At 32.3% G+C, this 15,104-nt stretch overlaps 1 protein-coding gene across 1 annotated transcript; it reads right to left on the bottom strand.

The window, feature by feature from the left end:
* Positions 1 to 6,250: 6,250 nt before the first annotated feature.
* Positions 6,251 to 10,215, bottom strand: LOC127859838 (A disintegrin and metalloproteinase with thrombospondin motifs adt-1-like). The gene is made up of 6 exons (XM_052397361.1): positions 10,176 to 10,215; positions 9,486 to 9,624; positions 8,446 to 8,619; positions 7,754 to 7,927; positions 6,925 to 7,020; positions 6,251 to 6,415 (listed from the first exon to the last, which is right to left on the bottom strand). Exons 2-6 carry the CDS (start codon positions 9,622 to 9,624, stop codon positions 6,309 to 6,311), a joined length of 690 nt encoding a protein of 229 aa, XP_052253321.1. The 5' UTR covers positions 10,176 to 10,215; the 3' UTR covers positions 6,251 to 6,308.
* Positions 10,216 to 15,104: the final 4,889 nt, after the last annotated feature.

Genomic DNA, 15,104 nt, shown 5'->3' with positions numbered 1-15,104 from the left:
TCAGTGCAAAGTTAATATTTGCAACTTATTCACACATTAAAATAACCACGCCTCCACTTGAATTTTAGATTGAAGTTGAAGGTGGGGCAAGTAAAATAATGTTATGCACAACCAACTAGTGCTTTTTCCCATATCTCAAAGATAAATCAAATCCAAAAACTCCAGCCACATCAAAAGGGAGTGAAACAAGTTGACAAACGTACATAGTACAGTTCTATTATATGGTAACACATGCAGTAATAATTGTCTGAATTGGGCTGTGTAGAATGCGCTGGATTGGTGGATGACCCTGCGATCAATCTAATAAATTCATAAAAGATTGAGAGATTAAAAAAGTCAGTTAGATAGGTCTTTCTGTAAAGACTTTAATTAAATTAGCTTATGTTTATCAATCATTTGAATTAAAACATAGATGGTTTAACCCATTTATTCCTAGGGTCTAGGAAAAAAGGCCTTGGCAAACAGCGTAGACCCAGATGAGACGCTGTATGATGCGGCGTCTCATCAGGGTCTGCGCTGTTTGCCTAAAGGAATTTCTGTAAGAAATATTCTAAATATAGAAATAAATATACTTATCATCCCTAATTTTGGAAATAAATTGATCCAATTAAGAAGGATGGGAGAGTTCACTAGGCATAAATGGGTTTATTATTAAGATAAGGTTATATTCATGATCAAGAGGGAAGCCATAACATATGTACATAATAAGTCAATCAAGCATATCTGAAAATGCCCCAGTATAACATTTTCATAAATGTTTTTCAATATAAAAACATGCTAAGTAAGTGAGATAAACTGCAGAACCAGTGGTTCAGAGTGGCTCAGCAAAAAAAAGTTTCAGATTGCATGCTATACATAGATTATAAATGCGTACCCATCACCTCACTGATCCAAATAACTTTATTGTGCTGTCAAACAGAGCAGTTTACTTTACAAAACACTAGTACACACATTATACAAAATTTATCACCACTGACAACAATTGCAATTTAATGTAGTAAACATGTTAAAGAAACATGTAATGAAATCTCCTAACATAACTGAACTTTAAAGAAAATATACAAGTCATGACTAAACAAGATATCAAATATAGAAACAAACAACAAGTTTCATTCTCACAAAGCCATCAAAATTGTGTTTGGTTTTGCCGTTAAGCGTCAACAGCTCCAAATTATTGTCATTTTGTCCCACAATTATTCAAAATGCTCCAGCTATCATCTCTATCAAATATTTATCGTCATCTACAGAAATTGTCTCCATACAAATCTGCATGATTGTTACAAATGCACTGAAATAGTTTTGTCACAACAAAATGCAGTTCTTTGTTGAACATTTATGAGAAAGTGACATTTACATTTATTATCAAATAATAGTTATTACAAGTGGGAAAACTGTTTTGATCATTATTTTGGGTGAATAATCGCATTATTGTATTGAAATTTGTTTTCAAGTCAACCATGAGCACCTTATTCTTTTTTGGGGGGTATTTCACCTCTACATTTCATGCATTCTATAATGTACCTCTAAAAAGCAGCAAACTTCAGCATTTGTAAGTAAACACATTAGTTGCACTACCAAAACTAGACACTGCACAGTTTTTCATCCAGACAAATTTATAATAGGGCTTGAATACAGCGATTTGTTTATAGTTCGACAAAAGAACATTATCAAATAGGAATGTGCATCATGTTCAAATTGGCAAATTAACACACCTGACTTGGAAAAATGTTAAAACTATACTTTTTTTCATCATAATCATCACTTGAATAAGCAAAAATAATAAATAGCCTTTGTAACTGAAACACTTTTCATCCATAATTGGATGAAATCATGCTTAATTCAAAAGGCTGCATGTTATGGTGGTAACATGTTCGCTTTTGCTTTTAGAGTTCCTCAGTTGCAGTCATTTACAGGCTATTTTAAACTTGAATAGGTCTTTACTTCTAGGTCCTTAAGTTAAACATGACATGCCCTTAACTCTTTTACATTCCATTCCAAATAATTTCCACACTAGTACAAGTTATATCAAATAAAATTTGATGCACACACTGGAAATACCAAATAACTGAAAATGCAATGTGAACAAGAGGTGTGTTTGTGACAGAAACACAAATACTGCGCCGCTTTGTTTTTTATTTGACCTTGAAGGATGACCTTAACCTTTAACCACTCAAAATGTGCAGCTCCATGAGATACACATGCATGCCAAATATCAAGTTGCTATGATCAATATTGCAAAAGTTATGACCATTTTTCGAAACCTTAACGCAAAGTGTGACAGAATTTCAGACAAACTGACAGTGCGATCACCTTCAGGGGCTACTTCACCAATACAACTTCTTCAACAATTTGTAAACATTATAAAAATTGTGAAGGATATAGGTGCTGCTAACAAAAACATAAAAATTAATATTATTCAATTCTGTTGAAGTTAAGTGAGTTACAACAATGTACTTCATTAAAAAGGTTCTAAAACTGCTTAAGAGCTTGTTATCATTAAAAAATGCAACAGATATTTAAAGGTGATACATAATAAAATATGAGCGTTTGAATTAATCACAAAACATGCAATATTTTCATTTAAGATACAAGTTGATGATTGAAGATGATACTAGCAACGCTCACACTGATAAGCATGTCAATTACAGGAGTGCAAACACAATTTTCTTTTGCTAAAATGTTTTACTTTGTATAATGTTTTTGTATAAATTTTTGTACGGCGTGCACTTTAGCCGTCACATCTTTTATTGACCCAAACTTGCTTTTGATGACCGACAGAAAAATGTTATACAGCCTTCGGTCAAACTGTGGTTTGGCATCTAATTTTGAATTAGATGCTTTTCCTGTTACGGAATGTGATATGAGGGCGACACTTTACGCACATGACTTATACTCAATTTTCACAGAGCGATGCTCATATTGTATACTCACACCAAGGGCAACAACAACAAAACACTTTAAATGCTCGTCTTTGAAACGAATAGAACGTAATATGTATTATCAACTGATCTTGCTGGTCACGACTAATGCAAGATCGTGCACGTTTTGGTTTTTTTTGTTTAGTATTTACAAAAAAAGACAAAAAGTAACCGGCAGTCAGAGGTATTGCGTTGGACATTAACTGTATTTACAAACAAAGAATTAAGTATTTGTTTTCAAATTGATATAAAAAATTTACAGTAAAAAATCTTCTGGCCCATAATTATGCAAATTTATCATTCTAAATTCAAGAATATTGAGGAGACGTAAAACTGTTAAAATGCCCATCTTTAGAAGAGACATGAGTCGTTTATGCCTATCAAATTAATGGGCATTTGCCGATGAATCTTATAAACTCGTACGATATTTCAATATCAAACTTCAAAGTAATGTGGTTTCGAATCAGTACACTATATGTTACGTTTACTTTCATTGAAGTTCCTATGAATAAAAGCACTAGTGACTGACTAATATAATAGGATAATAAAGGCCATAATAATCTCATAAAAAGGTCTCAGTAAATTTACTGATCCCAAGATTGAATTCCCCATCGGATTCAATCTCTTTTGTTTATTATATTTGCATAAATTACTGACAACAAGTTAGGTTGTGTGAAGAATAGTCATTGTTAATTGATGTTGGCGCTTTTACAATGTGATCACCGCCTATAATACCAGTATTACGAAAATCACCAATAATCATAAGTGTGTACTTCGAGGAAAGTAACATCAAAACCTTATCAGTGAAATTAATGTTAAGTTTTTGTCAATTAAATAAGTCCTTACCTATATGGTATCATCATAATGCATACTTTGTTTCAAAGGTCGTCTTTATTGTAAAACATTCGAGTGAAATAGTTCCTCTCCGATACTTTTATTCTACTTCTGTCGGTATTCAGTTGGCTAATGACATTGTTTTCAATCGCATAGTTGTCAACACGACATAAGTCTAAAAAGCATGGGTCATGTTCATCTATATAATTAAAAAAATAATCATGTCATACACACGAATGTCCTCAGTTCCTAGTTAGGCGAACTTGGTCACAATTGATCTTTAATGTGGACGCTTTGTATAAACGTGTTATGTATGTGTATTGTGAAGAACGAAACAAACATTTAAAAAACACAGACCATGAACAATGTGTATGACGATACACACAACCGCTAGCATACTTTACAGCATTGTGTGTTGCTTGCTTAAACCGAACCTAAACTGTACATGTATATATCTCATACTAGTAACAGCATTTAACCCGAGTTTTGGGATCAATTCAACCTTTTGAAACCCTCAACTGCCTTGCAAAGACCGCTCCAAGGCAGATTCAGCTTTAATCTTATTTGCTTGTTTTCTGTAGACAAAAAGGCGTTGTCCTTAAAATAGAAAATAGACCATGATGTGTCTGCTGTGTCTGGACCTTCACTCTTTTTTTTAAATTAAATCAAGAAGTTAGAACAGTGCATGTGCGTGTAAGGTGTAACATATGACGTTAAGTGAGTAGATGTATAACTTTCAACTGCAAACAACGGCATAAAGGATGGAGTATTATGACTTCTTACAACGCTCAGATTGTAAAGCTACTAAAACGTTGTACCGAAATTTGTGAAGTACAGCTTATTAGTTCAGTGTGGTCCTTAGAAGGGGTTTCGAGTCGGAGTTATACGTCTACTATATTTATGTACCACACAATTATGTACTTTCGATATCAAAAGGGGATTCGTCGCCTTTTTTGCTCTTACACAACTCTGTATTGCACCTGGGGTATACATATGCATATGTTTTTTTTATAAATGAAGAAGTAAATATATTCATAAAACTGCTAAATTGTTCGTTTATCGGGTGATACTAAGTCTGGTATTCGTTGCTTTTGTCCTTTATGTAATTATAGGTTAGACTTAAGGTCGTCATCATTACCATGATGCTTTTCACTGACCGCTTATCTGAACGTTACATTAATTTAATATCACGTTCTCAGATACGAGCTATATTTAGAGCAATTTCTGCGGTCAAAGTAGCATTTGTAACGGATAACGGATAGGTAGGCGGTACTCTTAAGACAATTATCACTTTTTACATGGATACATTCTTTATTATATTTTCTGTCCTTAGAATAGGACTTTCATTTATACATATATTGAACTCGTTTAGGTTAAATTATATGAACAGTAACATTTGGTTGTAAAATTATATATTAAAAGTAACAATAACATTTAATAAACAAGACTATTGCCAAGCAATTATGTCCCCTTCCGGCTCCACCATTGTCAGATTTTTTATATTTGTTGCCATAGAAACTAGAAGTTTTGATGAAGGAAAAAAATGACATGACGTGCATACTGTCCATATTGTTATCTATCCATGTTACAACTTTCATGAAAAATATGAAGAACTTTTAGTTCTCGCAGGATCCAGAAAAGTGTGACAGACTGACAGACAGACTGACAGAGCAAACCATAAGGCCCCTCCGGTTAAACCAGTAGTGGACAATAAGCACAATTGCTATTTATTTTATACCTAATGATAAAATATGACATTTCTGCAGTGAATTAACAGCAGTGAAAAGGACAAAATTGTTCTTTTTACCTGTGAAAAGAACAAATTTTCGGATTTTCTTTTTCTATTTTTAGATTATCATATCAAGATGTACTTCCCTTGTTTATATCCTTGTTTATATTTTTTGTATGACCACGAGTAAATTAAAATCGATTATCCACCCACCGAATCCAACATTTTTTTTTTATTTTATGCTTTTTTTACCGTTTATTTACATTGTAAAAGAGTTTTACTGAATAATTTCCCTGGAATAATGACTTCATTTCGTTAACAAATGACGTCAAAAATGACGTCATTTCAATGTATTGAGGCACGCCACGGGAGCGAGGGTCACTTTTCAGCGAAAGGGAAATTATAATTAATTATTTTCTTGAAAAAGAGGCATAAAAGAAACAGAAAATGTGTTCATGTCAGTGTAAGATCGTTTGTTATTTCACTCGTGATCATATAAAAATAATATTTTCTATGATCACTCGTGAAATAACAAACGATATTACACTGACATGAACAAATATCCTTTATGTGATTAATTGAGGCATTAAGCCTGTGGTTATAATACGGATGTGTACCGCCAGTTTGTTAATATATCGCAATAAATGTATTGTCAATAAACAAATGCAAGTGTAAATTGTTCAACATGACCAATGCTTATGAGGTTTATTTAGTTGGCTTATATCTATTTTCTGAGACAATAACATATACAATGAATTGCTACGTAATATGTTTATTGATACACATCATGAGACCAAAAGTGAAAGCTATTTAAATAGCGAGATGTCTCAACAAGACACACCTACGTCCTCTGAATGTCCACAGGTATGTTGAGATACTGCAGAATGGCGGCATTCAAGCAAGGTTCTTTCATACCCCTGGCATACGAGGTCGTCTAACAAAATAGGCATAGAACTGAGTCCATCTGGCGGGTTGATCACTTGGGCATTATATTTGGAATTATAATTCATTAAACAATACAAAACATTGCTTTGCTAATAACTAAAATATAATATAACGGTACTTCCACTCAAACAAATGTTTACATTGAACAGTGACACACTAAAGCCGTTCCCCACCATGTAAATAGATCCGTAGACATTATAAAAACAACACTTCACAAAAACACAATTCATCGGAGTATCCATATCAAAATCAGGCTTTTCAAAGGTTGTATCTGTTTAAATACAGTTACCATTTGTTTGTTAAATATACCCACGCATAGGCTGTTAGACGTTATTGTGTAATTTGTTTCGAAATTGATAATTTCAAATCTATTTTCTAGGAAAAAACAAACAGTATGTAGTGTTTATGTGAGATTTCGATTTTGCTTCATGATTGACCATTCGTATCACCAATCAGTCATTGGTCTACTATACCAATTGAAACAATTCTTGCACTTACACAGAATACCCGAGCATCCGACAGGCAACACGAGCTGCATTGACGTCGAAGCTGTCATCACAAACAGTTCCCCAAGGCGACCAGATACAAGTCGAGCTAAATAAAAGGAAATCAATTTTATTTCAAAACCATTCTAAGATAGCAAATGTCCGACAGTATTTGTAATATACCTTTACTATATGCAAGCATGTATTAATGGACTTATGTATGTATGAAGATGCTACCGATGTGAAATAAAGATTATGTAATGACAACAGCAAACAATAAGTGTTTGTTTGCTTAATCGATTTCAGTTTTGATGTCAAATCAAACGTGGCTATCTATGAAATAACGATTGCCACACAATATATATATAGCAATGATGAAACTCCATACATATAAGCAGGGGCTTAATTCGTTGTAACCAACACCTGGATTTTTGTTTAAGCCAGTGACCTGTTGTCTGTACAGGCCAACATAAAAACTATCACTGATTGAAGCTGTACTCACAGCCTTTGAGCGATCAATGCAAAACATTTGGGTTTAAACCGGTTTAATGACGCATTGGTATTCAAATTAAAAAAGAGAGACTCAATTATATGTAATTGCCATTCTATTACTCAGTATTTGTATATGCATCAGAGCAACAGAATAACAACTAACTGAGCAACGGTCAAATGTAGTTGATATCCATATGAACTTAATTAATTACTGTTTACAATAACCTAAGCTTTATTTTGGCATTTAGTTGGAACTATATATGAACCTATTGCCACATATAGTTTTTTGACTTCCGTGAATGTATTGCTTGTTTATTTTTTAGTTAGACACATATTGATGAAAACAAAACCTTGTAAAGCGCACGTATTGTCATTGCACACGCCAATATCCACACTTGACCAATGACAGGGCGCCCCGTTATTTGTTGCCGGTAGGTTGGTGCATTCTCGGTACCGCTGACGACTTCCGCCCCCACACATGGCGCTGCAGGTACTCCATACAGTCCAATATGTCCTGCCACCGTCTAAACGTTTATTATTTAAACAAAGGATCTTTTCAAAGAACAAGTGGTCGTTTATGTTTAGAAATAATTCGCATTATAGTTTGTATTATAAAATGTCATTTATTTGGTGAGCGTTTTTTCTCTATATAATGAGATAACGAATGTAAGTTCATATGCACGTGAATGTACACATAAAACTGTCAAAACTTTCTTTATATATATAACATTTCTTTGCATTTTATACTTGTATAATGTAAGTGTGTCATAACGTGCAATATGGTTTAAGTGTGTCATACTTCAGCTTATTTAATGGTGGACCTCGAACTATCAATTGATTGTACGAAAAATACGTATAAACTATTAATTAGTGAGTTATGTATCAACACATATGCAAAGTAACCATATTATTAACTATTTTGTAAATCCATTTTATTGATCAAGATGCTTGTTTTGTATAATGTTTATTATAAACGTTTGAATGACTGATGCGCATTGTTCGAAACAAGTTTATAATCTGTATTCACTAAGCATAATATTACCTGTTTGTGGGCATAGCTGGGTTTGGAAGACACTAACGTCCATACTTTGTCCTATGCATTGTTGTCCATACGGGGAGGGTGTCGGATTTGAACACTCACGGCTACGCTGATAAAATCCCCCGCCGCATGTCACAGAACAAATGCTCCATTGGGACCACAGTGTCCATCTTCCGTCTGAAATTGTATTAACAAACACACAAATTAACATCTAACATTCCAAAGACCTAAATAACATCGGTTGGGTTGAATAATTATTAGGATTTTGAAGAATTGAGTGGTCGATAGCAGTCATTTTACGCATTCAATTTGATGCGTATGCCTACTTCATCACTTTGTATTCCAAGAAAGGTGATATATGTGCGGCATCAGCGAGTTCTTAGCTTTCTTATTTACAAATGTCCTGCACGAGGTATAAACAATGTATTAAGCAATGACACATATTGTTGAATTGTTTGAAAAAGAACTTTTTTCCCAAAGTATCCGTTGATACGTCATATTGTTTGCATAAGTAGCTTCCTTTTGTTTTAACGACGCATTTTTCCAAAATAACGTCTTTTGACATGAAAATCATAATTATTTTAATCAATCCAATACTCATATGTAACATTCAATATTGTTCTCAGATACAAATATTCGTAAGATCGTTCCGACTGTTTCGTCAGGAAAACCAACGTAGGCATAATATTCACATGTTGTTGTTTTTTTAAAAAAGAAATCGAAATATAATAAACGATACATTTATTTCGTTTTATTAAACACATGCGTAAAAATAAACTAATCATTTTATTTTACATAAGTCTTGTTAAGATGCCCTGAATGTATTTATGAATAGAAGCTGGCGGATAGTAACAAAGAAAATTATAAACACAGAATGTTCCTTTTTATAAGAATAATTTTCTAGCATTATTAAAGGAACAGAAGTTAAAAAAACACACAATAATAACATCATTGTCATAATAATTCATTATATACTTTACTTGAGCTTTGTTTCAAAACATGGCCGCATGCGGTCAGGAAGTTTAAACTAATTTGCTATATACCAAGTAATGTTGAAGCTGAATCTTTCGCTGCGTGAACCTCGGTTTCTACAGCATACGTGCACAAACACGCGAAGTCGCACGTGACCAGTGTGACAAGACAGCACGTGAGGAACACTAGTAGTCCCAAGTCCCGAGACATCTAAAATATGCAACACATCTTATTTATGCAATAAGATAAGTTCGGAATGTAATATAATACAATATAATCATAATTATGTCGCCATGTTGTTAAATTGCGTGTCAATTCTATCACAACTCGCGAATCACTGAGCTGTTTTACAAGAAGATTGGAATTGATAAGTTATAGTCCTCTTCGTACGATCAGAATATAATATTACGGTATCGTTTTTGTTGTTTAATAGTTAACATTCAGTGATTCAAGTTCCTGTTTGTTTTGTGAGTCATAGTGATTTTGTGGTTGGCAAAACTAACAAAAACCACCATTACTCATACAACACAAACAACAACAACCGCACTTACAACAACATGTACAGCAATAACTATTACTACTTCTTCCACCAACAACACCACCACCATTATCACTACCATTACCAGCACCACCACTACTACTACTTCTTATACAAATACAACAACACCGTCCACAACACCTGTTACTAATATTACAGCTACTACTTATTATATTAACAATATTTACAATAAACAAATTAATAAGCACAACAGACATAATACTTGTGGCTATGAGCTGTTGTGTCAAATTTGATGTCGAAATGCCAATGTGGAAATTGTAATCAGGACACTTGTAGTCTTATCAATAGAACTGCCTGTCCTTAATTTGTAATCATATACAAATATTAGTACCTGCACCACATTATTTTATATTAACCCATTTATGCAAAGCGTCTATAAAAAGGCACAGGCAAACAGCATTAAGGAATTTATGTGAGAAATATTCTAAAAATAGAAATAAATATACCAGACATCTCTAATTTTGGTAATAAATTGATCCAATTTTAAAGGATGGGAGAGTCCACTCGGCATTAATGGGTTTAGCAAAGAACAATTCTTTCAAGTTCAAACTTGGAAGGGAACATTCCCAAACAACTATGTATATTATGTAAATGGCTATTAAACATGCTGCTATTGAACTTTTAATTACTAGTGGTTGACCTTTTCTGATTCTTTGAGGGTTACTATCTAAGCAGATAAATCGCACGACGTACGGATAACACGTATAGGAAGTATTTAAATTAAGTCCACGCGAACAAACAATATATTTGGCATTGATTAAAAAAAGGTTATACTGCTTTTTAACTTCCAAGGAAGTTGACATTATAAGTTTGTTGTAGGATTCTTGTAACGAGATGTACGTGTTTTAAAGAATAGAAAGCAAGATAAAGGCGTACAAGCATACTTTAAAGGGACTGTAAACCACGAATGACGAAAAAAGTAAAGTTCTAAAATACCGTATTTTTTACAATTATTAGTTTATATTGATTAAAATATCACGACTGGTATATAACATTACTTTATTTTTTATTTTTACTTTATTTTTGTATTTATTTATTTTTACTGGGTATGCATACCAGGTAACTACCAGTTAACTATAAATAACGCAAGTAGATTTATCATCATCGTCACGTGGTAAACCCAGGAATGCAAATTGTGCATGCGTACTGATTGTATATATTTTATATATAAAATTATCAATCTACTTGCGTTATTTATAGTGTGTTTATCGTTATGTCACCTATTTTCGCGATGTACTTTTGATTTCACATCGCGAAATTTTATTACCGAATATACTGAAAATATGAACTTTTTTTAGGTAATGTAATATAACCTAACCCTATAGAACCCACAGTTCCTCCTTTGATTAAAACGAAAAGGAAACCTATGTTTGAAGTAACGATTGTTTTACGGACGTGAACATGCTGGTATCCGATCGTTCGTCACAGATTGAAGATGCGTTAAAGGTTTTATATGCATGCAGGTTAATGGTTTGATACCCATTATGCAAATAACAATAAAGTTCAAATGGGGAACAACTTATTTACTTTAGCGGTCAATGAAATGTAACACGATTTAAATTCTGTTTCACGATGATTATATCAACATTTTAATGGATAATTATGGTACAATGTGTATACAAGTTAACGACGGAAGTGTTTATTTGTCGGAAATGATGGTTGTATATGGGTCGCTCGCCAATTGACCTTCATGCAAATTTGCCTTTATATAATTCGTTTCTTCTTGTTGTTTTTTTTTTCGTGTACGTTTTGATTTAATAACATTTCACCACATATCGCATTATCTTGCAATATTTTCATTGCGTGCACTTAATATTGCCCTCTGCTCTTTAATTGATTATGTTTTAATATTCAGTTTCAATAATTCATAACCAAATGAATGTTTCTTATTTGTTCATATTCTCAAGACATATTTCTTGAATTATATAGAACAGAACAGAACAAACAGTTTATTTAGACTTATACAAAAGTACATCGTCTATATACACAAAATATATTACAAAATATTGCCACGTGTCTATATATTACAACGTATGGGTTATAAAAAAATGTTATCTAACAATTTTACAGAAAGTATATTTAACAAAGGAGTACGACTTTATATCAGCGTTATAAAATAAATATCGTTTCACTATTAGTAAGGCACTACTTGAGTATTCGTTGACAGTATTATTTGTAATAGAATATCCCACGGCTAGAGCTTCCTTCACATATTTACACAAATTTACAATTTCAATTTTACAACTTGATTTAAAGGAAATATGGAACTTAAAAATGATGGGTTCACATAAAAACAATTTGAATGTATTTTTTCCTTATTTGACGGAAACACGGACATTTAAATATAAAGTGAAATTCGTTATCTACGTCAATTTGATCACAACATTGACAGTATCGTTCATTACGAGAAATATGATTACGTGTGAATCTTTCAGTTGAATTATCAAAGGGTGGGCAGAAGCCCTTAGTTAAACAAGGTATGTACGCAAACCTTTTGGCATTTATTCTAAGTACGTTTAGTATTTAAGAGTTGTTTTGAATATCCTATACATATCTAAAAAGAACTGGTATTCATATTGCCAAACCGTTCTTGCTTAAATGAATCTATAACTCTACATTTTAATTCACATATAAACGACTTTGTATTAATCAAATTTGCATTTTCAAATATATATAAAACTCCATAATCATTTAACAACTTTTTGACAGTCGATACCCAATTTGTAAACCCTTTTTCACAATCACTTATCTCTTGGTTATACACAGTTTGTATGATTATATTTTCACTTATAACAACTTTAAGCCAATATTTTATAATACGAACATATATATTTACCTATAGTGGGTGTGTACCTAATTCACCATACAAAGTTGCACTGCATGTGTTGCTTTCAACATTAAACAACCTTTTGCAAACGTGTTAGTGAATGCGTTTAATATCGTTGAATTTATTAAATCCAAATATACCCCATATACAAATGTTTGCACAAAGGGTAGAGTTGGCAGATGCGAAACAATTATTTATCGAGAATGTGTCAAACCGATTGTCGGTACTAAGTTATTTTGCGTTTTCAACAAATTTCTTCGGGTGCATTCCGGTTTATGATTGTCTATGACGAATTATATCGAAAGAGTATATAGTAGTCTTTTAATCTAAAATTATGATAATGCAAAACGAAACAGAATGTTAGGATTTTTATTTGTAAATATAGTTGTTATTAATATTAGTTTATTTTTAGTTGTTGCTGTAAACTGTTGTTATACAGTCCGAGCTAATTGCATTTACTCAAACTGACTTAATTTCCGAATTTTAGCATATGAGGCGGAAAAATTATAATAGTTGGTAAAATAGAATACTCGTTGGTATTGTTTAATTTGTATTTGTATACCAAAATTTAGTACGGTGACCTTTATTTTAAATATTGTTTATTATGAAAAACTACCGTGAAGAATATTTAGAAAGTTTGGCCAAATTATGTGGCTGAAATAGTAAATCGGTCGTACTGATATTTAAAAAAACGGGTCTTAGCATTTTTGTATTGTAATGCATTTTATGTGTAATGATTGTTTTCATTCAATATAAACAATGGACTAAAGCTGACAAACTACCGAAAATGTGCTAGTTTCAACCTTAACCAGTTAATATATTTCGTTTTGACACAAGTAAATCTAGAATTGAGCAGTTTTATTGCAATATTTCATGTTGCCTAATTTAAAAAAAAATCAGAACAAGGACAGTGAAACTTTTAAAAATTATTTTTTTTACATAATATATAAATTTGTAGACACATTTCCAAAAATATATATTATAAGGTAATACATCAGCAAAAACAGCACCACTTAATATTTATTTTGTTATAATAACAATAATAATAATAATGATAATAATGATAATAATAATAATAATAATAATAATAATAATAATAATAATAATAATAATAATAAAAATAATAATGATAATAATAATGATAATAATAATGATAATAATAATAATAATAATAATAATAATATTTAAAATAATAATAATAACAATAATAATAATTATTATATGACATTCATTATACCAACGTTTTCTTATGCATAAGGAGCTATCTTTCCGTCTTTTAACTTCATTTAAACAAGGCGACTTAGCCAGCAAAAATGAGTTACTCTTGGCCGTCGGCATCATCGTTGCATCTTTTGATCGGTTGCAGATTTACTTTAATCTTGTAGTAGGCTGTAGGATTCTTCCCTCGTAATTGGCAATCTTAATTTCGTCCTCATCACTTCTGACCTCGTTATTTTCAATGTATATTTCCTCATAACTTACGAGTAGAGGATTGGCGGAGTTAGTTCGTTGTCCACGTGATCCAAACACCTCGGTATGTAGTATAATGTCGTCATCTGGGTTGTTGTTTACACTATTGGGACTCGAGTTATATCACACATGTCATCGTTTTTCCGTCGTCCAAACTGACTAACACCTTGAAAATATCTTGATTGTCTCATTGTCAACAGTTTCGTCACTTTAATTACCATCATCTATGCAGCTGTCCTTCAAACAAGTCAAGTACAAATACATATGGTTTGACATTGTTATTTTATATTTGTTTATTTTGATTTAATAAGCTGGATGTAATCCCTTACTATACGTTGCTTGTACCGTGTTGCTTTTATTTCGATTCATTAGTACGTTCCTAGTGCATTCCTATTGTGTCTATTGTGTCTATTGAATTCGTATGGATATTTGTGGACGCTTATTCAATAGGATATCGGCTTATTAGCAGTTCTGGGAGGCCGACTCATTGATTTAAGAATCAACACACGTGCTAATGATGTAACATTGGTGAAAACTAGTGTCACGCTGTATTAGGTATTCAGGTTTACTGTTTATTTCCAAAGGGAGAACAAGACGTCTTTTTTAAACACAGGAATATTGTAAGTTAAATCTATCGGGTGTATGTACAAAGCCATACATTCATTTTATAGTTCTGATAACAAGCAATGACTGATGTGAAAACAGCTGTGCATAAATTTCCAGTGTGAAACTCCAATGTGGTTGCTATTTGAGAGAAAGCGAAGTTTGGCAAAAATGGAAATATATAATTTATTTATAGCTATCGGTAAGTAGTATGTGTGCATTAACTTTATT

The sequence above is a fragment of the Dreissena polymorpha genome, chromosome 15 (assembly GCF_020536995.1).
Source record: "Dreissena polymorpha isolate Duluth1 chromosome 15, UMN_Dpol_1.0, whole genome shotgun sequence".
NCBI classification, from domain to species: Eukaryota; Metazoa; Mollusca; class Bivalvia; order Myida; family Dreissenidae; genus Dreissena; species Dreissena polymorpha.
Note: the sequence above shows the minus strand (reverse complement) of the source record. Positions and strands in the feature narration are given on the sequence as shown.

Excerpts from the sequence above, each read along its gene's own strand:
- LOC127859838 (XM_052397361.1), bottom strand. The coding sequence starts at position 9,624 with ATGTCTCGGGACTTGGGACTACTAGTGTTCCTCACGTGCTGTCTTGTC. Across the intron at positions 8,620-9,485 it reads TTCAGCTTCAACATTACTTG|ACGGAAGATGGACACTGTGG; the intron begins GTATATAGCAAA and ends ATACAATTTCAG. Across the intron at positions 6,416-6,924 it reads CGGATGCTCGGGTATTCTGT|ACGACCTCGTATGCCAGGGG; the intron begins GTAAGTGCAAGA and ends CTATTTTGTTAG.